This window comes from Quercus robur, chromosome 2 (assembly GCF_932294415.1).
Source record: "Quercus robur chromosome 2, dhQueRobu3.1, whole genome shotgun sequence".
NCBI lineage: Eukaryota > Viridiplantae > Streptophyta > Magnoliopsida > Fagales > Fagaceae > Quercus > Quercus robur.
This window is the reverse complement of record NC_065535.1, coordinates 3,063,816-3,091,654: the sequence shown is the minus strand read 5'-3', so window position 1 is coordinate 3,091,654 and position 27,839 is coordinate 3,063,816. Positions and strand designations below refer to the sequence as shown.

Sequence of the window (27,839 nt, the reverse complement as noted above, 5' to 3'; positions counted from 1 at the left end):
AGTGACACAGAAAAAGGCTTATAAAAGAAAAGGCCGAGGATAAAAAATAACAATAAGAAGAAATGAAAAACTTATGGGAACTCGTATACTAAGTCTCTCAAACTTTTAGAAAGATTCACAAAGAATCCTTACAAGAAATGGCTATGAAGACTTAGGGACTTAGAATATTTTGTGAGAAAAGGCATTGAAGTTCTTTGGAACACTTGAAAGTTTTTTGGAAGAAAAGAGAAAAATGACTTCCTTCAGGGCTTTATATGGAGGGGGAGAAATAAGTGGGAATACTCCCGCTCAAAATTCTAGAGAATTGTCAGCCGTTGGATTGGTGCCTCACCGCTGGATGCAGGGGACATAAAGCCGCCTGGAGTAATTACTAGCACCTCGTGGACTACGAAGCATCAGTAACAATCATAAAGCGCGTAAAACCGTGCTCCCTCACGTGTAAATCAAAGGGTTAGCGAGTCTTATCCCCTAAAAATCAAAATCCCATCTTTTTCTCCTCGGATAAGAGAAAAACCGGAATTTTGAGGGGCTATTATAGGGATGAAGGCCCAAAATCATGTATTGGGCTTAGGGCTTCATTTGGGACAATTGACGAGTCCGAGGAGAGGAAAAATGTTGCTAAAGGGACCCCCGATTAAGGTCTCGTAAACAAGGAATATGTGAAAAATGGTCTGAGGAGGAACACCTCCTCGGACGTGACGGAAGTAGCTTAAATGCATAACTCTAGCAATTAGAGGGCCCCTCCGAAATGCCCTAGAAACAGGAATGTGCCATGTAAACATACATGGAAGAAGGAAATACAAAATATCTAAAGAAAAGCTACTACCATCGCATTAAATGCATTACGGCTATTTTTCTGGCCGCATTTATGTGGAGATGACCTCTGAATAGTGTTGCCTTGGCTACCTCAACTCACAGAAGGCTGAAGGAAGGTGTCTAATGGGACGGGTACTCAAGTGAGAACTCAGATGACCAACAAGTGTAGGATCAAGATAGCCTGAATAGGGCTATATAACGGGAGAGATCCCCACGAGATGGGGAGAGGAAAAAACAATGTAGCAATCATAATTATCTCAAAGAAGTTAAGGATGATGAATATGCAAGAACTGTGGTCTCCTCGGATTGAAAGTCCATGGATGCCAATATCTCTTATTCGTGTTTAATTGTCTTTTGCCCCCATACTAGCCATTGTATAACTTATTAAAACCCAGTTTTTTGACCCACTCTTTACAAATTCATTGTATTGGACTCATTGGACCAAGATCCATACATTTTGGGCTTGGGCCCCAAATCGTGACCCTACAGTATCTATCATCCATCTAAACCATTTATTTTGGTTGGAGCTCAACCTTCTCATTTATCTTTTTTTTATTTTATTTATATAAGATAGAATTTTACTTTAGACTAATTTAAGTGTATGTGTGTGAAGTTCTTTTTTGGAGATTTGTAGAGTGACCACACAACGTTAAGGGTGCATGGTGGTGCTTTCCCATTACCTAATTACACATTTACATTCATAATTATAAATACTTGAAACCTTCAAAATGACAATTGGAAGTTATTTGTGTATGAACATTAAAAGTTTAGGGCAATTCTTAAAAGTTTTAGGAATATCATGGTTATTTTAGAAGTTATATGGGAGGTGGTTTTTGTTGTTGTTGTTGTTGTTTTTTTTTTTTTTTTTATTGGGGGGGGGGGGGGGGGGATTATTTTTGTCATTTTGGTGGATTTAAGGATATTACAATCACACTAGACGTTTTAAAGGTATTATGACCATTTTGGAGACTTTAAAATTATTTTAGTTATTTTGTAAGTTTAGATGTATTTTTGTCAAATAAAAAAAACCTTGAAAACCTCTAAAATAACCAAAAAAGAAGAAGAAGAAGAAGAAGAAGAAGAAGATGTATTTTGGTCATTTTAAGGTATAGAGTGTATTTTAGTCATTCTAGACAATTTAGGTTTTTTTTTTTTTTTTTTTGGTTGTTGTTGTTGTTATTTTAGAGGTTTTCAAGGTTTTTTTTTTTTTTTTTTATTATCATTTTTTTTAATAGATTTTTGGTTTTATTTTGGTATTGTTAGAGGATATAAGGATATTTCGATCATCTCAAAGGTTTTTGGGGGGCATTTGGGAGGTTTGGACAGTGTATTTTGATAAATTTGGATATTTTAAGGGCATTTATATTATTTTGGAGGTTTTCATAATATTTTGGGGAGAGAAACAATGATTTTTGTTTTGTGTATAATTTTACAGTGCAAAATAACTAAATTTTAAATGTTTTGTAGATGAGATAACTATTGATCTGTAATAATATATTTTGCAAATACCGAGAGTTCTGTTTTGTGTATAATTTTACAGAGCAAAACAACTAAATTTTAAATATTTTTTAGATGAGACAGGCAGATAGCTATTGATATGTAAGAATATATTTTGCAAATACAAATGTTATAAAGAGATACTATAATCTAAAAAGTGACTTGTAAAAAAAAGAAAATCGATAAATATTATTTTTTATTAAATTTTTTTGAAAAAAAATTCATAAAAATTATTAAGTTATAACATGAACAAAATTTATGCCGTATAACTTGAACCTAACTTTTAATATATCTTTCACTCAATGTTATTGTATCCAATTTAAGTACCTGTCGGGTAAAATTCAGCCCATGGGGACAAGTTGACATCAATAACTTGTCCAAAATCAGGACGTTGTAAATTATTAGGTTTATTTTTGTTATTTTAGAGGTTTTCAAGGTTTTTTTATTTATTTATTTATCATTTTTGGATTCATTTTGGTATTGTTAGAGGATTTAAGGATATTTAGATCATCTCAAAGGATTTTTGGGAGGTTTGAAGGGTGTATTTTGGTTATTTCAAATGTTTAAACTTTAAAGATATTTTAATCATTTGAAAGTGTTGAAGGTATTTTGATAAATTTGGATATTTTAGGAGCATTTATATTATTTTGGAGGTTTTCATAATATTTTGGAGAGAGAAACATGGATTTCTGTTCTGTTTATAATTTTTTAGAGTAAAACAACTAAATTTTAGATATTTTGTAGATGAGATAACTATTGATCTGTAATAATATATTTTGCAAATACAGAGAATTCTGTTTTGTGTATAATTTTATAGAGCAAAACAACTAAATTTGTAGATGAGATCACTATTGATATGTAATAATATATTTTGCAAATATAGAGAATTCTTTTTTGTGTATAATTTTATAGAGCAAAACAACTAAATTTGTAGATGAGATAACTATTGATATGTAATAATATATTTTGCAAATACAGAGAGTTCTGTTTTGTATATACTTTTATAGAGCAAAACAACTAAATTTCAAATATTTTATAGACGAGATAACTTTTGATTTGTAATAATATATTTTGCAAATACAGAGAATTCAGTTTTGTGTATAATTTTACTAAGCAAAACAACTAAATTTTTATAATCTAACAAGTGATTTGTTAAACGAAATGAATAAAAATTATTAAGTTATAATATTAACAAAATTAATTTATGCCATATAACTTGAACCTAACATGTAATATATCTTGAACTCAATGTAATTGTATCCAAATTAAGTACCTGCCGGGTAAAACTCAGTCCATGGGGACAAGTTAACATCAATAACTTGTCCAAAATCAGGACCTTGTAAATTATTATTGTCCACCATACCACTTCCTAGGCTCATCTGATCACGCCTTTATCTTTATTACTGTTTCTTTTGGGCAAGCCCTTACTAGTATTTTTGTTTCCTTGCACGTTACCACAACCAACTTTAAAACATATCTCTGATCCCTCAAAACCTGGTGGAGATATTTGCTCACCTTATTTCCCCATTAAGTTATGATTAAGGATGACTGTATCCTCATCCATGACTACCACCTCAATCAAGTCAGAGGAAATCACACTATTATTTGGCATCAGTTGGAGTTGCTTTTGAATTTGATCAATCTCCATAATCAACTCCTCAAAATCCGGAACATGATTCTTCACAGTCAAGCTTGCATCCTTCTCGACTGTAACACCATCGTTTTCCAAAACACTGTCAAAGCTACCACCTTTAGGTAGACTGCCTGATTGCATTAAAGACATCCTTCCACTTACACTTCCAATTGTCGGATTACCCTGTTCATTTACCTTCCATTGTGAAGAAACTCGATACCCCTGATCAGTTTGGACATCATCATCCCGCTGCCTCGGCTACTTCTTGCTTTGTTTGCATTACCATTGTTTCTACGATACCCTGCCTTCAACCACTCCCCATAAGGAAGACATCCCTGTTTTCAGTCCCTTAGAATAGAGCAATCCCTAACGTCATGACCAATCCGACCACACTGATAACAAAGCCCAACTAAACGTTCGTACTTGAAACCAATACAAACCTTATCTCCTTTAGGACTGGTGACAACTCCTCCTTGACATAATGGTTTATCCAACGGCAACTCCACCCTTACTCTGATAAAGCGAGCTTGGTAAGATGAAAATACCTTTAAATCAACTTCCAATACTTCTCCTAAACCACTGCCAATATCCCTGCCCACCTCTTCCAATAAAAAATTGAAAGGTAAACCCCACACAAGCATTGAAGTGAATCTAACTGAAGTGGCTGTCATACCTCTCTCCCATCTTTGTAACACCAAAGGGTGGTCGTCAAAACTCCACGGACCATTTGCTAGCACCCATTTCAACTGACTCTCCATTGTAAATTTGAATTGAAAAAGATCATACCCCATGTCAACAATTCATAAATCCAAGCTCATCCTCCACACAAACCTTAGCAAAGCCTTGGCCGCACACTGGTTGAAAGCTCATGTTGTGAGAAATCTCCCCAACAAACTGAGGGAACATTCTTCCAACATCCTTTCCCTTTGTGTAACCCCAATCTTAATGACTTCTCCCTCCTCCTCCTCAGTCAAGGTTATACTTTGCAATTTGTCTATAAAATTTGAATCCATCATGTGAATAGGAAAACACTAAATAGAGCCCACTGAACTCTAAAAAAATTGCAGACAGACATTGAGAATTAACTAATCCTCACCTTGAGTGTGAGAATAAAAGTCTCTCCCTAGAGAGAAATATACTCACCTAGCGTATTTGGTTAAGTTTCTAATTCCCACAATTTCATTTCCATCCTACAATTTAGTCAAATTTTTTTTTTTTTTTTTTTGAGAAACAATTTAGTCAAAATTTCATTCGAAATAAGTTTGAAGTTATTATTTTTTCATCTTTATTACGTAATAATTTATAAAAATAATTTATAAAATTATATTGAAAAAACACGTGACTAGAACCATACATTGATGGTTGGATCTATTCAATGGCCACATCATAAATTGGACAAAAAGTCGCTCCAAACTAATTTGCAACCAAAACGTTTTCCCAGTTTTAACTTTAACATGTAAACAAGTTCCCACGTTTTCCCTGTGGTCACTCCCACAAAAAGTAACAGTCTATTTTAGTGGATTGACACCATTGAATTCCCATTTCATCTCTTACCTTGATCCGCCCGCCACTTTACACCCTTCAACCTTATCCCAAGCAACATGCTCTTTCATGATAACGACTCATCTTATGAATTGACACCATTGAATTTTTTTTTTTTTTGCTGAAGACACCATTGAATTTGTGAGAAGCAAAATGAGACCGTCTCATATTTATTACAACAAAAAGGTGAATGTTTTTATTTTATTTAATTTATTAGCAGAATAACAGCACTGCTAAATGCCAAAAATAAAAGGTCAGGAAAAAAAATGAGGATCTGTATGTTAGAGCACTCTCATTAGGTGTGTCAAATGCCAAATATTTGGCATTTGGCACACCAAACACTACTGTTCAAGGTTCATGAGGTGTGCTATATGTTCTATAATTTTAGAACATGCTACAGTACCGTCTCAAATATGAGACGGTACGGACACAAATGCTATTTCTGGAAAATAATTTTTTAATCAACATTTTCTCTCTCCTCTCAATATTTAATTCAATGTTTTCTCTCTCTTCTCACTGTTTTCTCTCTCCGTCTACATCTCTCGCTCTTTCTATTCTGGTTGCTCTCTTTGTTCTGGCATGTCTCTCCGTCTACATCTCTCGCTCTCTCTGTTCTGGCCCTCTCGCCTCGCCCTCTCGCCATCGTCGATCTCACCACGCCGATCTCGCCATCACCGATCTCGTCACGCCGATCTTGCCACGCTGAGAGATAGAGACCGCCTGGCTCGCCACTGATCACGACCCACTTTGCGACGAAGAGGAACTCCAGTGTGAAGGACACGGTGGCCGGAAGTGAAACTTCCATCAGCGACAGCGACGGAGGCGGTTTGGGACGTGGGTTTGTTTGATTTGGTGGATGGGATGCGGTTTGTTGAATTTTATAATTGATTCGGTGGATTTGGTATGTGGGTTTGATTGATTTGGTGGATGTGGGTGTCGGTGATGGATGTGGATTTGTTTGTTTTGGTCTCTCTGGTTATGTGTGTGTGTGATTCGGTGGATTTGGTATGTGGGTTTGATTGATTTGGTGGATGTGGGTGTCGGTGATGGATGTGGATTTGTTTGTTTTGGTCTCTCTGGTTATGTGTGTGTGTGTGTGTGTGTGGTTTTTTTTTTTTTTTTTTTTTTTTTTTTTTGCTGAGGTGGTGTTGGTGGATGTGGGTTTGTGCCAGTGGTGGATGTCCGGTGGTGGTGTGGGTTTGTGTCGGTGATGGATGTGAGTTTGTGTCGGTGGTGGGTTTGGGATGTGGGTTTGTGCCGGTTTGGTCTCTCTGGTTGTGTTTTTTTTTTTTTTAAGGTGGCGTTGGTGGCCATCGGCGTTGTTGCTGGTGGTGGCCATCGGTGTTTGTGCCGGTGGTGGCCGTTGGTGATGATGATGAAGATAGTGATAGGGATAGAGAGAATGTAATATATTATTTTAATGTATTGTAAATATTATTTTAATGTATAGAATTGAAGTATAGAACATCTGATAAATGATATGTTGTAAAATGATGTGCTAAAATAATAAAGTTGGTTTTTGGTGTGTCAAAATGGCATTTTTTTTGAAAGAGATGATGGGAATGCTCTTAACTGAACATTATAGGGTCAAAAAAAAAAAAAAAAAAAAAAAGAAAAAGAAAAAAGGAAACAAGGAAAAAAGCAAGATCACCTACACCAAAATTAAGGCAAAGGTAAAATTAAATAAGCTTAACACTTCTTCTCCTTCTTGAATTTCATTTATTTATTAATGATGAATTTCCTAGCCCATTTAGTGTGTCATCTTTGATGTTGATTGGGTGTCAAGATGGTTGATGCGGTGTGAATTGAGATAAATATAGTTCAAGGAGATCTCGTCCACCGGGCGGTGAACTTGAAAAGTTGTTCCCTAATACATACTTTGAATGTCAGATGTCAATACTTTATTTTTTATTTTTTATGCAAAATAGAAATTCTACTCTATCCTAATTTAAATGTATATATGTGTGAATCTCCCTTCTGAAAACTTGAACTCTGGCTCTTGTCTCGCCACATCCCACAAGCAGTGATGGTCACTCCATCGCGCACCCTTGAAGAACAATACTAATCATTAATAAAAAGTGTCAATACTGATCATTAATAAAAAGTGCTTTACTTACAAAAATGTTCTTATAATTAAGTAGATCAATATAGTTTAATTTAATTGAAGAACATAATTAAGATACTGTTTCTAAATACCTGTAATTAAGATTTGTCATCTCTAATATACATATTATATGACTATGTAATTGTGAAAATATTTATTATTCAAATAGAGACTTCTGCTGCTTTTGTAATAAAATCTTGGTCATTTCATTGGTTTCTTTCTAATTCTTGTTTAAGACTTGTGATATGTTTAGAACAAAGAGAAATGAGAGGAGAAGAAAATAATAAAAATGGGTCAGTATAAGAGAGATGGAAGGATTCTATGATTTTTTTTTTGGTCTATTATAAGAGAAATGGAAGTGAATATATATACATAGTTTTTTGAAGAAAAAAATTAGTGTTTTATGCTTTAGTGGATTAATGTTTTTAAAATCTCATTGTTGTTTGCTTCGTTATAACATGTGGTCCAAAATCTGCCTAAGGTTTCGTTGTTTGGCATAACATGTGGTTGAAACAGGTCCACTTTTTTGCCTACCCACACACTCAATCCGGTGTTGGTGAACACAAATGGCTACTTTTGTTAACAATATAATTTGGAAAAATATTTCGCCAAATAGTTTTATTTTAAACTTATTTTAAAAAGGAAAAAACTTTTTTTTACATAGACACACACCGTGACCGTGGTTTATAAATTACATTTTCAGTTATAAATCATAGTGTGTGTGTAAAACACAGTGCGTAAGATAAATATCGCCCTAAACAATTACTACCTAATAACAACCCTCCAAAAAAAAAAAAAAAAACCCTCCAAAAGATAACAGACATAAACACAAATAAAAGAAAAACTCACCATTTTCATCATCCTCCAAATCCCAAAACTAAAAAATTCTCAGTAAAACCAAACCTCAAATCCAATCCATCATTTTTCGGAAACCGTTTTTGGCCACAGCCAATCAAATTTGTCCCGGTTGCAAATCTAAATGCCAAGAAACTTTGTTGTTGTTATTATTGGCGTGAGAGAGAGATTGCCGAGAGGACAAAAACATGAGAAATGTTATGTCTACAACATTTCTACAATATTTTTACAATAAATCCTAAGTGGCAAGTTGTTACTGGTTGTTTTTGTTGGGGCAAAAAAGTAATCTTAGTGTTAGTTTTAAATTTGAACCAATAACAACTAACCACCCATGATTTGTTGTAAAAATGTTGTAGACGTAGCATATCTCCAAAAACATAGGAACAAGAGATAAAGAAAATATATATTGCCGAAAATATATTTGTCCCGGTATCAACGGTTTTCTTTATTTCAACAGACGACTCATCATCAAATCATAGAGATGTGCGATTCCTTTACAAAAGATTCACACATGAAGTGAAAAGACAAAGTATATTTTGATAATTTCTAACAATGACAACCCTGCTAAAGATAAAGAAAATTATAGAGAATATAAAGATCTAGAATTTTGCTTATTTTGGATAAACTCTAGAATTTAGCATATGGTACTCAAGAACGTGACACATGCATACTCATTATGAACTTAGTTCTAACAGATATCTTTCAATTCGGTATTCTCAATGGGAGCTGGTTTAAAAAGGGTGTCTCTTGCAGACTTCAAATTTTGTAGAGCACTCCTAATGCTAATGCGAGCATCAGAAGATTCAACTGTGCAAGATAACCCTACCCCGAGGATTGTGATCAGGCAACCATGTTGAACGTCAGGGCTTATGGGTTGGTCATTATGATAAAGGCTGCTCGTAAGTTGTAGCATCTCTGGGTCGAGTACTTGCATTATGTTGGCAGGGAAAGCTGATTGCACCCATCTGATTAGGTTTAGGTCTCCAATGAAGCTCTCATGTGTTGGTCTTTTCCCAGTAAAGAGCTCTAGCAGCATTACACCAAAGCTGTATACATCTCCAGCAGTTGATGGTTTCTCCCCCATGCCGTACTCTACATTATATTCAATTCAGTATGTTAATAAAAACTTTAAAAACACACCTAAAGTTACATATAAGTGAGACATGAGATTTTTATTCTATCATGATCTCTTCATATTGTTAGGACTTAAGATTAAAAAGAAAAGAAAAGAACGAAGGTTTTTTTATATTCCACTTTATACTTCATCAACAATTAGCTACTTTTATATATATATATATATATATATATATATAGCATGGTGCAATTGGTGAAGTATAAAATAGAATACTCAAAATGGGACTTGATTTTTATTGAATTCTTTTATGAAAAAATTTCTATAATTTTGTAGTAGTGCTAACCTGGAGGTATGTATCCTATGGAACCCTTTAGAACATTTGTACGGCTAATAGAATGTTCAATGTCTGTTCTTTGCATCAGCAACCTTGCTAGCCCAAAGTCTCCAACCTTGGCAGTCATGTCTTCACCCAAAAGAATGTTGCTGGGCTTCAAATCACAATGCACCACTGGAACTTCACAGTCATGGTGCAAGTAATCTAATGCACAGGCAACATCAATGGCCACATTCAATCTCGCCACAACATTCAACGCATCCCCATTTGCATTCTTCCTCTTACCATTGATCCAGTCCTCTAAGCTGCCATTACTCAGATATTCATAAACCAGAGCGAGAAATTTCATGTTCTTGAAGTCTATGCTAGAGCATGATGTGATCAGTCTAACAAGATTTCGGTGCCTAACATTCCTCAGAGCTTCACACTCTGCAAGAAAACTCTTCCAAGAACTCGTCCTCTCAGTGTCAAGGACCTTAACTGCCACAATTCCTTGCCTTAGATTGCCTTTATATACAGACCCAAAGCTCCCATTTCCAAGAAAGTTTTCTTGGTTGAAGTTTCCAGTTGCTTGACGAAGGTCATTGTATGAGACCATTTGATGTTGTCCTTTAACCAATTCAGAAGTACTTGTAATCTTTGCTTTACTTCTCTTTAAGTAGAACAGTGAGCCAAGTATAAAGCATAGGGCAAATGATACCAGGATACTGGTAATAACAACAAGTTTTGCTACCTTTCTTCCATTGCTTTGAGTTTTGACACATGCCAAATGCAAACAAAGCTTTGGGTTTCCTTCCAAATGGACTATAGAGGAATTTCCAAAAACTCCACCTGTGGGAACTACTCCTTCCAAATTATTGAAAGATAGGTTCAAGGACTGAAGGACTTGTAGCTTTTCTAGTTCAACAGGAATGGAGCCAGAAAGTTGGTTGGAAGAGAGATCTAGAGTGTCAAGGCCTTTCACTTCTTCTAAAGTACTAGGAATAGGACCTGAAAGTAAGTTTCTAGCTAAAAATAATTTCTCCAAGCTCCTACACTCTCCGATTGAATCGGAGATATTACCAGAAAAAAGGTTGTCAGAAAGGTCAATGGTAACAACATTTTTTAGTAGAGAAACTTCTTCAGGAAAAGGTCCACTTAGAAGGTTCTTTGACAGATTCAAAACAGTGCTCAAACTTGGGAGATTGAAAAATTCTCTAGTTAGGTTCCCATTAAACTTGTTGTTGGATAAGTCCATGGAAAGAAGTTTCTGAAAGTTCCCAAAAGTAGGTGGTATATTGCCCACCAACCTATTCCCTGATAAATCAATTTCATTTAACTTTTGGAGATTACCTAGGGAATTTGGAATTCTACCAGATAATTGATTTCCTGCTAAACCCAATATTTGCAGTTCCTTTAAATGGCCTATTTCAGGTGGGATTTCACCAGAAAGTGAATTGTAGCTCAAATTTAGCAAAGCCAGGCCACTAAGATGACTAATGGAGTTGGGTATGTTACCATTAAAGCTATTTCCTCCCATGTACAACTTTGAGAGAGCCTTAGAAAGATTGCCTATTGATTCTGGAATCACACCCTCAAAATGGTTGCCATCAATTGCAAGGAAGCTAAGATAAGTGCTATTTTTCAAAGAAGTAAGGAAACTAAGACCGTCATCACTGACAATCTTATTAAAACCAATATTGTACATTTCAAGGAATGGGAGATTTCCTAGGCCTGGTGGTACTGTCCCTTCCAGAAGGTTGTCTGCCATGCGTATGACCTTTATGTTGGTTAGATTGTGCAGAGACCATGGAATTTTTCCTGTGAACTTATTAATGCAGAAATTGAAAACTAAAAGATTTGGCAGTCTAATCCCAATATCCCTAGGAATTTCACCCCATAGGTTGTTTGAAGCTAAGGCCAAAGAAAGTAGAGAGGAAATGTTGTATATTGATGGAGGAATGGTGCCAGAAAAATTATTAATAGTAAGATCAAGTTCCTTCAAATTTTGAAGGCGGCCTAATTTACTAGGTATGGCACCACTAAGAGTGTTGGTGCCCAGGTTTAAATTGGTGAGTGAGGAAAGGTTACCTATAGCTGGTGGAAGTGATCCATAAAGATAGTTTCTTGCTAACTTCAAAACTTCTAGCTTTGTCAAGTTGCAAAGCTCTTCAGGAATTCTTCCTGTGAAATTCTTGTTTACAGACAAGTCAAGGACTCGGAGTTCAGTCAATTGGCTTATACTTGAGGGTAGCACACCTTCTAGCCTGTTGGAGCTCATGTTAAGAACTGTCAAACGGAAAAGATAGCCAATTTGATCAGGTAGCATACCTGTGAATTGGTTTTGTCCAAGATGAAGGGAACGTAGGAAGGAGAGGTTGCCAATATGAGGGCTAATGGACCCTTTAAGTGCGAAACCTGAAAGATCAAGCCCAACCACTCTCTGGCCAGGCATGTTGCACACAACTCCAGTCCAATTGCAGGGTGATGAGTTGTTTTGGTCCCAAGAAGATAAAAGGTTGGGAGCCTCTAGGCTTATTCCTGACTTGAATGAGATCAAGGCTTCCTTATCTGTAACAATACTTAAAGTCCCAGACTGAGACTCTACTCCAAGAAATATGCATTTGCAAAATATAAGAACAAATAATAAGGTAGACTGAAGCATTAGATGGGAAGGGGAAGCCATGAATCTTGGTTTTTGGTTTTGAGTTAGAGGTAACACAAAGAAATGAGTATTTATAGCAATCCACTTGCGTTGGCCAGTGAGATTTGGTTTATGTGTGGTGTTCTCTTCAAGACTTTTCTGTGTAGCTTGTTCACTTATTTTTCTATGACTTGGTCAATGAAAGACTGAAAATAAAAGTCAAAGTTTAGGGGGTACTTTTTGTACTTTGATTGAAAGCCATTGATGTTGTAAATTGATGATATGAGCAAATTAATTCACAAGCATCCTTCTTAATCAATCAACATTTCACAGCTTTACATGGAACCTCATTAGTCCATAGCCAACAAATGCTGGTGTGGAAGATGTAGGATCCTAAGTTGTACATTACTGCTTGCTCTATAAATAAATAAAGCTTTCCATTTGAGAGAGAGCAGAAGCTTGTTACTTGTTACTTAGCAAGATTTTGGAGAACAGTAATGTTATATATATATATATATATATGCATCAATTGCAATAAATTATTTTAAAAATATTTGGAAAAAAAAAGTAATTTATTGTTTGGCGAACACACTAGGCAAAGAATATTACCTAAGCATGACAATTGCAAAGAGTAGCCTCCAAACCCACATTAAATCTAAAACACGATCTTATCCACTTTTCGAGTAGAGTTAAATTTAGGACAAAATTAGTAGATGTCCTAAAGGGCATTAGTTTATGAAATATTTTAATAAAATTTTTATAAAAAAAGAAAAAATAACTGATTTTTTTACAATTTTTTTTAATATTTCTGTTATGAAATTGATATTAAAAATTTTCAAAAATTGTTAATTAACAAAAGCCTTAAGATATTAGCACTATAACAAATTTGAGTTTTTTCAATATATTTTTATCTACAGTCACTAAAAAAATGTTAATAAAAACCTTAAACTTTTACCGTTATACACAACTGTTGAGTAAAGTAAAGAAATTCATATATTTATTTCTACAGTTGGTCTATAGAGTATAGACGCCGGTCAATAAGTTCTAACCAACAGATTTTTTTTTCTTTTTTTGGGTAAGATCCTGCTAAAATTATTGGTCAACTTGTTTACACTACATATATATGTGGAAAGGAAAGATGCCATTATCCATATGAATATGCTAAAAGCCCAAGCCACCAATATGTTGACGAAAATCTTTTAGACCGACATTGTTGAACTCGGTGATCTTTATATTTAATATTTCTTCAGTGCATGGAAATCAATTGAAACACGTAAATGTGTAGCCAATTGAGACCCATTATGAGAAAATGACACGTACTTAGCGGTCTTTAGTTGCTACCAAAGTAGTCCTTACATAAATTGTTAAAAAACGCACCTGCTATGGTCTCATTGTCTTTACAACAAGCTAGTGATGATGAGTTTCATTAGCTAGGCCTAGTTTTAAAGCAATTGATGAAAAATATAATTTCCTTTGAGGACCAAATTAAGAACATTTATATCTGATTTTGTACATTTATCTTTTATTATAATATCAAAAAGCTACTTATTCTATATTAGGTAACTACTTTTACAACACACTTTACCTTCTATATTTAATTTTATAGTACATCATAATATCATATTATCATTTACAATTGTACGCAATCTTCATTATAAATATAGATTTCAATATAATGTATTATCAAGAAAAATAAATGAGAAAATGTAGCTCTTTAAATTCTTGTCTAGCGGATGTAAGTCACAAGGCCCAATCGTCTAAATTCTTGTATTTTTTTCTTTTCTATCTTACATTATTACAAATTTCTATAATTGTGACTTATTTAATAGTTAAGGTTGTTATAAAGAATCTTGTAACTCAACTAACACTTATTGGTCTTTCAAATTTTCAGTAGATCAAGAAGTCCATGTATTCCTCTGTTTACCTAAAATAATAATAATAAACCACTTCTCAAGTGACACTCACTTGATCATCCTTAAAACTCTGACCTGCCTGCCTACTCACTCAACCCGGAATTGGTGAACCCACTAGCCACAGATGGGATTACCTTTTCTTCTATTCCAATTCTTTTCCTCGAAGAAATAAACTGGATGGCTGTTTAGCGTTCGTTTGAATCATTTATTTTTATTGGTTTATTAAGTTTTTTAAAAATAGATTAAATATAAATATAGAACATAAATAAAATAAACTAAATAATTATTTTATAATAAAAAAATCTATGTCAAACAAGTTTACTACACAATTGAAAAATATAAACCAAGAGACAACAGACTTATAGCGGATGATTCAATTAGCTGTCATTGATGATAACATCAACAACACAAAAATTTGTTGACAAAATAGACTATGCAAACATTGTCATGTGTCATGCTTTCCGATTCACAAGAATTAGTGGATGACTTCCAAGTTCCAACATTTAAATCCCAAGTCTATTGGCTATGACTCTGCTTCTAGAACTCTGATATCTCAAAGGAATAGTGATGTTAGGATATTACATAAGTACAAATGATGTTATAAGCTTTTTATAATAAAATTTGTATTAGCTTCCCTTCCATCAAAGGAATCGATTGGCACTCAAGTTAAATGGACTATTGGAAAAGTTGTTCATATTTTATTTGGTTAATATTTTTATTCCCATAATTTTGTTTCCATCCTATAGTTTAGATAAAATTTGACTCAAAATCGGTCTAGAATTATCTTTTCCAACCTATTACCTAACGATTTATATAACTATTCATTTGTATTATTTATACAAATTTTATGACTTACTAGAAAAGAACATGTGACTAAAATCATACATAAATGATAGATTTATTTAATCACCATATCATAAATTGGAGTAAAAATAACTCCAAACTGATTTGGAGCCAAAACCTTTTCCTAGTTTTAATATGTAAACAGGTTCCCACATAAGTTGACTTAGTTTCCCTGTAGAAGCAACAGTCTATTTTAGTGAATTGACCCGCCCGCCACCTGATTTTTAATTTCCTCACCCTTCAACCTCATCCCAAGCAACAGGCTCTTTCATGATAACGACTCATCTTATGAATTGACACCATTGAATTTGTGAGAAGCAAAATGAAACCGTCCCATATTTATTACAACCAAAAAGTGAATATTTTTATCTTATTTATTTACAGAATAACAGTACTGCTAAATGCCAAAAAAAAAAAAAAAAAAAAGCAAAAGGGTAAGGGAAAAAAGAGAGATGATAGGTATGTAGATCCGTTCTGTATATTAACTAAACATTACGGGGGGGTTAAAAAAAAAGAAGAAGCAAGATCACCAACACTAAAGGCAAAGGAAAAATTAAATAAGCCTAAAACTTGATCTCCTTCTTGAATTTCATTTCTATATCAATGATGAATTTCCTAACCCTTTTAGTGTGTCATCTTTGATGTTGACTGGGTGTCAAGATGGTTGATGGTGTGAACTGAGATAAATATAGTTCAAGGAGATCTCGTCCACCGGGCTGTGAACCTGAAAAGCCATTGTTCCCTGATACATATTTTGAATGTCAGATGTCAATACTAATTATTAATAAAAAGCGTTTTATATTTTTATTAACAAAATTTTTCTTATAATTAAGCAGACCAATAGTTGAATTTAATTGAAGAACATAATTAATGTACTGCTTCTTTTTTTGAGGAACAAATATACTGCTTCTAAATACCTGTAATTAAGATTTGTCATCTCTAATATACATATTATATGACTATGTAATTGTGAAAATATTTATTATTCAAATAGAGACTTCCGCTGCTTTTGTAATAAAATCTAGGTCATTTCATTGGTTTCTCTCTAACTCCTGTTGAAGACTTGTGATATGTTTAGAACAAAGAGAAATGAGAGGAGAAGAAAGTAATAAAAATGGGTCAGTATAAGAGAGATGGAAGGATTCTATGATTTTTTTTTTTTTTTTTTTTTGGTGTATTATAAGAGAAATGGAAGTGAATATATATACACCGTTTTATGAAGAAAAAATTAGTGTTTTATGCTTTAGTGGATTAATGTTTTTAAAATCTCATTGCTGTTTGCTTCGTTATAACATGTGGGCCAAACTCTGCCCAAGGCTTCGTTGTTTAGCATAAACTGTTTTTTGTTGATTTTTTTTTTCAGCTAAAAACATTTTCAGAGAAAAGTACTTGTTTTTTAATGTTTGCTAATTGTTTTCTAAAGAAAAATTATGGAAAATATTTCCTGCATTTGGCTTGTACGAAAAAAAATCACCAATTTTCCTATATTTTTATATAGAAATAACATAACAACTATCATTCATCACTTAAAAATATTAATTAATACAAAACAACTAAAATCAATCTAAAAATTAAGTGCGATAAAAATAAAAATATTAAAATATTATACTAATAAGCACAAACAAAAGAAGAGTACAAGAAAAAGACCTAACACAATTAATAAAAACCATCAAATAAACATACCCAAAAGAGAAAACTACCGTAAAAAGAAACCATGGCTAAATAAATAGTATCTATTTTCCATCTAAACCATTTATTTTGGTTGGAGCTCAACCTTCATATTTATCATTTTTTATTTATACAAGATAGAATTTTACTTTAGCCTAATTTAAGTGTATGTATATGAAGTTCTTTTTTTAAGACTTGTAGAGTGACCACACAACGTTAAGGGTGCATGGTGGTGCTTTCCCATTACCTAATTACACATTTACATGCATAATTACAAATACTTGAAACCTTCAAAATGACAATTGGAAGTTATTTTTGTATGACCTTTAAAAGTTTAGGGCAATTCTTAGAAGTTTTAGGAATATCATGGTTATTTTAGAGGTTATATGGGAGGTGGTTTTTGTTTTTGTTTTTTTTTTTTGGGGGGGGGGAGGGGGGGGGGGGGGAAGGATTATTTTTGTCATTTTGGTGGATTTAAGGATATTACAATCATGTACACCAGATGTTTTAAAGGTATTATGACTATTTTGGAGACTTTAAAATTATTTTAGTTATTTTGTAAGTTTAGATGTATTTTAGTCAAATAAAAAAAAAAAACCTTGAAAACCTCTAAAATAACCAAAAAAAAAAAAAAAAGAAAAAAAGAAAAAAGAAGAAGATGTATTTTGGTCATTTTTAGGTTTAGAGTGTATTTTATTCATTCTAGACAATTTAGGTTGTGTTTTTTTTTTTTTTTTGGTTTTATTTTGGTATTGTTATAGGATATAAGGATATTTCGATCATCTCAAAGGTTTTTGGGGGGCATTTGGGAGGTTTGGAGGGTGTAGTTTGATAAATTTGGATATTTTAAGGGCATTTATATTATTTTGGAGGTTTTCATAATATTTTGGGGAGAGAAACAATGATTTCTGTTTTTTGTATAATTTTATAGTGCAAAATAACTAAATTTTAAATATTTTGTAGATGAGATAACTATTGATTTGTAATAATATATTTTGCAAATACCGAGAGTTTTGTTTTGTGTATAATTTTAAAGAGCAAAACAACTAAATTTTAAATATTTTTTAGATGAGATAGGTAGATAGCTATTGATATGTAATAATATAATTTGCAAATAAAAATGTTATAAAGAGATAGTATAATGTAAAAAGTGATTTGTAAAAAAGAAAATCAATAAATATTTGTAAGCTCCAAAGACGGGCTTGATGGGCCAAACCACTATTTGGGCTCACAATTTATTTATTTGGTGGGTCTGAGTATCCTACCTTGGGTTGTCCTAGGCTAAGGGACCCAATGTAAACACTTTTCTCCATTTTTCTCAACGTTAGCTCTTCTCTCCCTCTCTCTTTCTTACTCTTTTCTTACCCTCAGAATTGCATCCCCTAACCATCCATTCATTTCTCATATTTATAGCCTTCGTTAATGGGATGATCATCATTATCCTCTCCCTTAGTGCAAAGAAGGGTCCAATGTCAATGGGCTTAAGTGGGTTTGTAGGTATGAGTGACCTTGGAAATGGTTCCCACTTCAGTTAATGTGTTCGGCAGCGGAGTTTCCTAAGGTTCTGCCGGGCACGTAAACGGTGATGTGTCCGGGCGATGTGACCGAGCATATGCATAAATACCGGGAACGGTTTCCCGAGCATCCTGTGAGCAGGGCGTATGCGATCTGCTTTCTAAGTGTCTTGACAATACTCAGTCCACGTTGGTGGCTATTCGTGGGTTTGGGCCGGGGCTATTGTCGATGTGAAGATTAGATCCTTGGCCCATATCATTGATTCACGGTCCAAGGCCCAATATGAACTTGGGCGTTTAGGTGCCGTACAATATTATTTTTTTAAAATTTTTTTTGAAAAAAAATTCATAAAAATTATTAAGTTATAATATGAACAAAATTTATGCTGTATAACTTGAACCTAACATTTAATATATCTTTCACTCAATATTATTGTATCCAATTTAAGTACTTGCTGGGTAAAATTCAGCCCATGGGGACAAGTTGACATCAATAACTTGTCTAAAATCAGGACGTTGTAAATTATTAGGTTTATTTTTGTTATTTTAGAGGTTTTCAAGGTTTTTTTTTTTTAATTATCATTTTTGGATGCATTTTGGTATTGTTAGAGGATTTAAGGATATTTAGATTTATATTATTTTGGAGCTTTTCATAATATTTTGGAGAGAGAAATAGGGATTTCTACTCTGTGTATAATTTTGCAGAGTAAAACAACTAAATTTCAAATATTTTGTAAATGAGATAATTATTGATCTGTAATAATATAATTTACAAATACAGAGAATTCTATTTTGTGTATAATTTTATAGAGTAAAACAACTAAATTTTTAGATGAGATAACTATTGATATGTAATAATATGTTTTGCAAATATAGAGAATTCTGTTTTGTATATAATTTTATAGAGCAAAACAACTAAATTTGTAGATGAGATAATTATTGATATGTAATAACATATTTTACAAATACAGAGAGTTCTGTTTTGTATATACTTTTATAGAGCAAAAAAACTAAATTTCAAATATTTTATAGATGAGATAACTTTTGATTTGTAATAATATATTTTGCAAATACATAGAGTTCTATTTTGCGTATAATTTTACTAAGCAAAACAACTAAAATTTTATAATCTAACAAGTGATTTGTTAAATGAAACGAATAAAAATTATTAAGTTATAATATTAACAAAATTAATTTATGCCATATAACTTGAACCTAACATGTAATATATCTTGAACTCAATGTAATTGTATCCAAATTAAGTACCTGCCGGGTAAAACTCAGTCCATGGGGACAAGTTGACATCAATAACTTGTCCAAAATCAGGACGTTGTAAATTATTATTGTCCACCATACCACTTCTTAGGCTCATCTGATCACGAAGATTCATATTTTGTCCATGAAGAGTTGTTGGTGGTGGTAAGATTTCCGTCACAGGTTGCGGCTGATCTCTAGGGGAAGAGGAAGAAAAACAAAAGGGTTATGGCATATAAGCCAACAAAAAGATATTGAAACCAATGTAACATAATTGTTTTTTTACCAATCCAATATAAGTACCTTAGGGGAAGAAGGCCATTTGAATCCAGAAAATTTAGAAGCTGGACTTGTGGATCTCTTTCAGGAAGCCAATCCAGCATATTTGTTTGATTTTCTCTTATAAGATCACTTATATTTGTAGTATTTGGAGGCAGATATTCCTAATCATATTGGGAAGAAAATTAAATTACATAAATTTCTGTCCCATACTTTCATAGAAAATGCATATAAAAATGTGTTTTGTTAATAAGATCATAGTGCGTGTCTTCTATAGGTACCTTTAAAATTGGAGGTGGTACTGGTATGCCAGAACTAAACTCTTTCTCTAAAGTTTTCTGTTCCATCATATGTCTCATAAGTTTATTTATAGATTAAGGGTTAGATGGAATAAAAAATACTAGTAGATTTTATACCTTGCGGATTTGTACACGTCTCAGAGTTTCCTGAAGGATTTGCTCTCGGTGTTCAGCCTCACACAATGTTGTAATTTCGAAAGGATCTCCTTCAAATATTCTGCCAAGAAGTAGATAACAATGAGGAGATTCTTGATAATTTCTATCAAATACATAAAAATAAAAAGTATATATATATACACATATATGGAAAATACAATACACCTTTATCTGATTAGAAAACTCGTCCCATATGAATATTAAAGTTTTTATTTTTATTTTTATTAATATTTGGTTGGTTTTGCATGTGGTTTAGCTAGATGGTGTGGTCTTGAGTCTCTTGACTCTTTTAGCTTTAAGAGGTGATTTTTCAATTGCTATTTGATTTTAAGTACAATTGTGATGAGGCTGAATATGGAGATTTTGGAATATGAACGCGAGATTGGGAGTTTCTTATACTGTACATGGCAACTATCGTTTTTTTTTTTTTTTTTTTTTTTTTTTGGAGAATAACAACTATCGTAATTGGTAGTGGTAAAATTGGATTTTGAAAGTGGGTGAAAGTTTCTCTCATCCACGCATGTCTCTCTTTTTCTTTTTTTCTTTTTTTTAATTACTAAATTATTTTTTATTTTCAGTTTCCCTTTTTTTTTTTCACCAACATCTATCTCCCTCTTTTATTTGTCTCTCATTTCAATTTCTCTCTCACATCCACCGTACCCCTATCTCTTTTTCTTTTTCTTTTTTCATCTCAGTTTCCTTCTTTCTCTCACCCACCTCTATCTCCCTTTTTTCTCTCATCTCTCATCTCTCTCTCTCTCTCTCTCTCTCACAGTTTCCATTTTCTCTTACCCACATCTATCTCTATTTTTTCTCATCTCAATTTATCTCTCTTACCCATGCTTATCTCTCTCTCTCTCTCTCTCTTTTTTCCCTTAGTTTCCCTCTCTCTCACCTACATCTATCTCCCTATTTTTTCTCATCTCAATTTCTCTCTCTCACATACTTGTTTTTCATCTCTATTTCCCTCTTTCTCATACCGAGGCCTATCTCAAAATTCAAATTTATCTAACTACAAATTTACTCCTCTCTCATATCTATTGACTCCAAATTCTCTCTCTTAAATTTCAGTCTCTCTTTCATAGTCTCTTGAAGAGACTTTTTCTCTGTTTCTTTGTTTTCATTGTAGCTTTGATAATTAGTTTAAGGGTTTTCTCTTTGACTTTCAAGTAATCTTTTAGATCTCTTTAATTTTTAATTTGATTTTTCTTTGTTTATATAGTCTTCAAGTAGTAATGGTGTTTTTATTTATTTTTATAGAATTAGTGATGGTGTATATTGGTGTCATTGTATTGTATATATGGTGTTTTTCAATTTTATATTTATTTTATTATTGTTTTTCCAAAATTTCATAAATAGAAATAGAAAATGTAATATATAGAGACTGGTTACTCTCAAATAACAAAGGTTTCTCTACGAAGTTCTTATTTTGAAATAAATAGATTAAATTTTACAACATTATAAACTTATAAACAAACATTGAAAATCGTCATTTCTTTTTATCTTTTTAAATTATTAATGATATGTAAAACAAACTCAATTCACTCATTTAAAATAGATGGATAAAATTTTACAAATTTCATATTATAGTTTATATTATTTTCTTATAATTTAATAATAAAAAAAAAAGATTTAAATATTAGATATCTCTATTGAAAATACCCTAAAGTAAGAAACTCATATTAGAATTAAGGAGGATCATTTGTACAAGTGCGTTAAATGGATACCTTAGCCGGTTCTCCATATCTTCCAATTGAGACTTACAGCCAACAATTTCTTGTTGAATCTCCTGTAGGTTTATAAAGATTCTTCATAATGATCACCTCAAAATAAAAAGATTCTTCAAAGTTTAAAAAGAAAAAAACAACCAATCAATTTTCATGCATGCAATACCTCTATTTGAGAATCAGTACTCATCGGGCTGCATCACAGGACAACAATATAAAATAAAATTTTATTAGGAGAATCTAACTGAATCAATAGAGTACCAATAAGACAAAATCATCTGAATAAATTCAGATTCAGGGTCTTTGGGAATAGAGAAAAAAGCAAACCTGGCTTTTTGATAGGTTTGATCTGCTTGAGCCTTTAGCTTACCGAGAGCCCTTTGCAGAAACTGAAAATGAATAGGAAAAATGGAAAATATTTATCATCATCATCATCTTACAACAAGCCTTAAAACTGTGAAGTGGCCGACTGGCCCCTTAAAGGGTTACGAGAGTGCTTACCTCTTGGTTCTGCAGCCTTTGGAATTGCATGTTAACGTGAAAACAGAAACCATCAAAGAGAGAAAGCGTTTTCAAAAAAAAAAAAAAAAAACATTAAGAAGAGAAAGTATTTATTAAAAAAAGAAAAGAAAAAGAAAACATTAAGATCAAAACAACAGAAGCTGTACTTGCTTAAAACTCAGAGAACTAAGATTTCCTTACCTTCCTCGCTCATGCTCAGGAAGATTAACATACCGTACCAGAATCTCTTCAATGCTTCAGCAGACCAAAAAACAGATAGTTTTACTTACACTGAATAGAAGATTATAAAATGATTTAGCTTAGACATTACCAAAGTACACTGCTAGAATCATGAACACACTTGTAGACATAAAATAATTTTTTATTTTTATTTTTTATTCTATCTTTGATATGATTATATAGAAGAATATTTGAACTTATGTTGTCCATTTTCTGACGATGGTTCTTTATAGAAATTGGGTTTGTGGTTTAGGTGGGATTGAAATCTATGTCCATGATAAAAGATTTTATCCAATTAGGCTAATTGAAGCCCCATTCTATCTCTCATATACAAGTATTCGGGTGCGTGTGTATATATATCAGTGAAAAAAATAAAGTTTAGAGAGAAAGCATCAACATGGACAAAAGCAACCTCAACATCATAGAGACAGAAAGTTTATGAGCCTATTAGATAATATAAAGGAAGCAGAAATCTTAATCCATATCTTAATTAAGCATGCAAACCTCTTATTTCCAGAGAAGTGACCGAGTCTTCCTGATGGGGAAAACATGATGAGAGCTACATCAACATCACAGAGAACAGAAAGTTCATATGCTTTCTTGATAAGTCCATTTCTCCTTTTTGAGAAAGTGACTTGCCTGCTTGTTGTGTTCTCAATTCTCTTGATCTGAAGCTTCACTCTCCCCATCTCTTCACTCTTTGTTTCTTGAGGTTTTGTGTGCGTGTGTGTGTGTATTATCCTTTTTAGAGGAAGCAGACAGCTTTTTTTTGCTAATAGGATGATAATTTTCCTTTAAAGAAGAGTATCAAAAGAAGAGGAAGGAGGAAGAAAAAATAGAAGATAAGTTTTGTCAGTGTCAGGCGACTTATAAAAGATGACAAGAGAGAGAGAGAGAGACTGAGTGAGTGTGTGTGTGACAGAGGGATTGTGTGTGACGGTGGTGAGGATTACTTAGGCATCTGGAAAGGTGGTTAATTTCTATAAGTTCTCAGGATTTTGAGCAATGTTTTGAGCTCACGATGATGTTCTCAAAAGCACAAAGGTCCCTTCCTTCACCCATTTGTAGAAAATTATTAGATACCGAACCAAACTAATAAATATAAATCGTTTAGCCCAAACACGGGTTGTCTTAGTGGTTAAGGGACGCACCAAGATGAGTTGTAAATGTATATGTCCCAATTTTGATCCCTAACTAGGGATTTATCCGAACACAATCGATGCATGGGTTTATAATGCAAGTGGTTCGTACTTCCGAAGTTCACTCGACAAGGGTAGATCCAAAAATTTAATTCAAATATCTATTTATTATATTGTTAAAATGACATCAATCATATTTATTATCACTTCAATTGGTAAATATGTTGTAATAAATTTATCATTTTGAATGTTAAAGTCTTCATAGTTTTCTGGGTAGAATTTCTCTCTCAATAAATAAAGGATGATAGTACGTACACGTATTTATATATGGTTATGTTGTTATCTTTTTTGATAAACAAACACATACACAAGTGAGAAGGAAAATAATTCTAACACGAAAACACGCTACAAACTCCACTTAAAAGTCATTGTTATTTAAAACAATAACATCAAGAAAAATGATATATGGTTATAGACTTTACACCAAATGATATTACAATATATACTTTTGTGTGGCAAATACATGCACGGAAGGGTCTAGCTTAAGGAAAATGTTTTTATAGAGAAAGAAAGTTGTGAAATTATCCAAAATCCATAATTTGAAGAATGTTGAATACCATTAGAAAGATGTTTTTTGAAATGCATCCTAAGTAGTAAGGAAAATCTGTGAACTTTTTACCTTTTTAATGTAGTGAAAAGTCTGGATCAAGAGATCATATTTTAAAGTAAACTAAAACCAATCTAAAAGTGAGGAAAATGTTTTACTCTTTTAAAAAGTGGAAAACGTTCATTTGCCTTATTATTTTCAATGCCTTTGTGACATCACTACCACTGTTATTTCCAATATCGATACTATCATTATGGTTATATTGTTATCTAAAACAACGACAACAACAACAACAATAATATATCGCCATAGACTTTACACAAAATGATGTAACAATATATACTTTTGTGTGCCAAATACATGCATGGAAGTGTCTATCTTATGCAAAACGTTTTCAAGAGAAAGAAAGTTGAGAAATTATCCAAAATCCATAATTTGAAGAACGTTGAATACCATTAGAAAGATTTATTTTGAAATGCATCCTAAGTAGTAAGAAAAATTTGTGAACAATTTACCTTTTAATGTAGTGAAAAGTCTAGATCAAGAGACCATATTTTAAAGTAAACTAAAATCAATCTAAAAGTGAGGAAAGTGTCTTGCTCTTTTAAAAAGTGGAAGACATTCATTTGCCTTATTATTTTCAGTGTCTTTATGACATCACTGCCCCTGTTATTACCAATATTGATACTATCGTTATTGCCTCCACCACCACAATCACCGCTGCCACTATTGTCATTTTATTTTTTTTAACCACTGCCTCGGCCACTAATGCAAATACTTGAAATATTAATAATTTTCATGTGAGTTCGACATTAAAAAAAAAAATGTTTTCAGTAGCATTTTCAATATTGCAGCCAAATAAAAAATAAGTTTTTTTCATTAAATATATTTTTTTACTAAAAAAACATTTTCCACTAAAACAAGTAAATATCAAATTTGAACACAAAACAGTAACTATTAGTTACAGTGTAACAATGATGGGCATTGATCATGTTTAAATCATGTTTCTAAACTTTACTCTTATGTTCTAAATTGGTTTAAAGCACCGTGTAATTGGAACACATACAATGAGGTCGTGAGTTGTGGCCAATAATCTAGCATAAGAGGTTGCCAATCATATCATTTCCATTTGCCCCTGCTGACTATATATAAGTTCTGGCACTTTTATCTTTAATAAATAATTCTACCAACTTTATCAAAAATAATAATTAAAAAAAAAAAATTCTACCAACTGTTACTACGCGAAATGGTAACCAATTACCAATGCCCAATTTAGATTTCATATTAATTTTAGGTTTTTTTTGGGTGGTCATGGTCCGCATGGCCCCAATGGTATGATAGTATATTATGTTATCTAAAATCCTTACACCAAAAAAACTTATTACTAGTATTTTAATTTAGTGACAAAGACTAATTATCATAAACTAATGTCATTATTGTAGTGTACTGAATAAGGGGATCTGCATTTTGAAATAACATTATAAAATTTTATAGGTGCAGAAGGACAACTGATAACGGGTCTCTTAAAATAAAAAATCTGGTTAACGAATTTCTTTAAATTATTTATTAATAAATTATTTAAAAAAAATTTAATACTACTTTTATAAAAAATTATAACAAAAAAATAGTAATGGTTAACTTTTCCCTAAAATAAATTAAGCGAAACAACCAAAAGATAGAAAGAGAGAAAGCATCTATATCTGTCTTGCACTTGCACTAGCTGTTGGAGGTTGGAATTAACAGAGAGAGGGTGTGGGGGTCCCTGGCAGAGGTAGCAGCACATGGAGTCATGAAACTCTCAGTAGCGGTTGACGTGGTTGACGAGGACGATCACACTGCCACAACTCTTAGCGATCGCCACGTGTCCTTGTTTTTCCTTGTTTTCTTCGAAAATTCTGATTCCGCACTCACTTCCTCGCATGGGGCCACAACTCTACCGAAGCTAGAGACGTTGCTGCACGTATGAAAGTCCTGACCACCGTTCACTTGGGGCATATACATTGTGCCACAGACCACCTGAAAACCTGTCCTTGCCTCCACTTATATTTAAAGAATTTTTCTTCTTCATGTAAAGGCACTTATACATGCTGAGGTAAAGGCTCAAGCACAAGACAGCAAGGCTGATGACAGAGCTACTGAAGCTGATGATAAAGCAGCTGATAAACGACATGTAGTATAGTTATAATAGGCTGAACTACAGGTAGCATAAGTTAGCTAAGAAAGAATAAGAGGCTGTACACGTATCAGTGATCTAGAATGGGTTGATTAGGATTTGTTATTCCATTCCACAATATACGGATACAGTTAGGGGCATATATATTTGGGGATTGTATCAAATCAATTGAAGTAATAATAGAATTTCTCATTTCCTTTGGAATCACTTCTCTTCTCTAAACTTCCTCTATTTTCTTCTTCATTTTCTATATTACTTTGTTGTGCTTTTCATGGTATCAGAGCCACCATTAATGGCTTCTGCTCCGAGCTCCAGTTCTTCAACAACTTCTTCAACCACTTCAGCCACAAGTTCTTTGGTAAATCCTTCATTGCTTCTCTTGTCAAGTATGTCGAGCATGATGACCGTGAAACTCGATTTCTCCAATTATATCGTCTGGAAGCATCAAATCGGTGTGATTCTTGAGGCCTATGTGATGATCGGTTTTCTTGACGGTTCATGTGTAGCTCCTGATTCTTTCTTGAAGGATAGCTCTGGAAATTTTACTGGAGAATCTAATCCAGAGTATATTAGTTGGAGAAGTAGAGAGAAAGCACTTTTCACCTTATCAATTCTATGTTATCTCCATCAGTTCTAGCTCTCACAGTGGGTCAAAGATCTGTGAAGGCAGTCTGAACTGTGCTTGAAAAGAGGTTTGCTTCTGTATCTCATTCTCATGTTTTAAGTTTGAGGAATGAATTACTGAGCATTAAGAAAGGTCCTGAAAGCATGGATAATTTCTTTCAAAGAATCAAAGAAGCTAGGGATAGATTGAGTTCTGTTGCTGTGTTGGTTGATGAGGAAGAGTTTATACATTTGGTTTTAGAAGCTTTACCAAATGAATATAGTGCATTTTGTTCTGCTATAAGGACCTGTAATGATATAGTTACTATAGAGGAGTTGAATACATTGTTGAATGCAAAAGAGAGAGCCATTAAGAAGAAGTCTGAGACTAGGGATACTCCTATGGCTATGTTTCTTCAGAGTGGTTTTAATCAGAATACCACT

At 33.0% G+C, this 27,839-nt stretch overlaps 2 protein-coding genes across 2 annotated transcripts; both read right to left on the bottom strand.

The window, feature by feature from the left end:
* Positions 1–8,853: 8,853 nt before the first annotated feature.
* On the bottom strand, positions 8,854–12,552 carry LOC126709618 (probable LRR receptor-like serine/threonine-protein kinase At3g47570). The gene is made up of 2 exons (XM_050409921.1): positions 9,866–12,552; positions 8,854–9,539 (listed from the first exon to the last, which is right to left on the bottom strand). The coding sequence occupies exons 1-2, from the start codon at positions 12,519–12,521 to the stop codon at positions 9,136–9,138; spliced, it is 3,060 nt and encodes a 1,019-aa protein (XP_050265878.1). The 5' UTR covers positions 12,522–12,552; the 3' UTR covers positions 8,854–9,135.
* A 7,123-nt stretch (positions 12,553–19,675) lies between these two features.
* LOC126716185 (agamous-like MADS-box protein AGL104) lies at positions 19,676–23,568 on the bottom strand. The gene is made up of 10 exons (XM_050417216.1): positions 23,378–23,568; positions 22,835–22,888; positions 22,634–22,649; positions 22,460–22,521; positions 22,299–22,326; positions 22,133–22,194; positions 20,367–20,466; positions 20,232–20,288; positions 19,975–20,114; positions 19,676–19,868 (listed from the first exon to the last, which is right to left on the bottom strand). The coding sequence occupies exons 1-10, from the start codon at positions 23,560–23,562 to the stop codon at positions 19,676–19,678; spliced, it is 897 nt and encodes a 298-aa protein (XP_050273173.1). The 5' UTR covers positions 23,563–23,568.
* Between the last annotated feature and the right edge of the window lie 4,271 nt (positions 23,569–27,839).

Excerpts from the sequence above, each read along its gene's own strand:
- LOC126709618 (XM_050409921.1), bottom strand. The coding sequence starts at position 12,521 with ATGGCTTCCCCTTCCCATCTAATGCTTCAGTCTACCTTATTATTTGTT. Across the intron at positions 9,540-9,865 it reads CATAGGATACATACCTCCAG|AGTACGGCATGGGGGAGAAA; the intron begins GTTAGCACTACT and ends AATATAATGTAG.
- LOC126716185 (XM_050417216.1), bottom strand. The coding sequence starts at position 23,562 with ATGGGGAGAGTGAAGCTTCAGATCAAGAGAATTGAGAACACAACAAGC. Across the intron at positions 22,327-22,459 it reads CAAACCTATCAAAAAGCCAG|CCCGATGAGTACTGATTCTC; the intron begins GTTTGCTTTTTT and ends CCTGTGATGCAG. Across the intron at positions 20,289-20,366 it reads GACGTGTACAAATCCGCAAG|AAAACTTTAGAGAAAGAGTT; the intron begins GTATAAAATCTA and ends ATGATGGAACAG.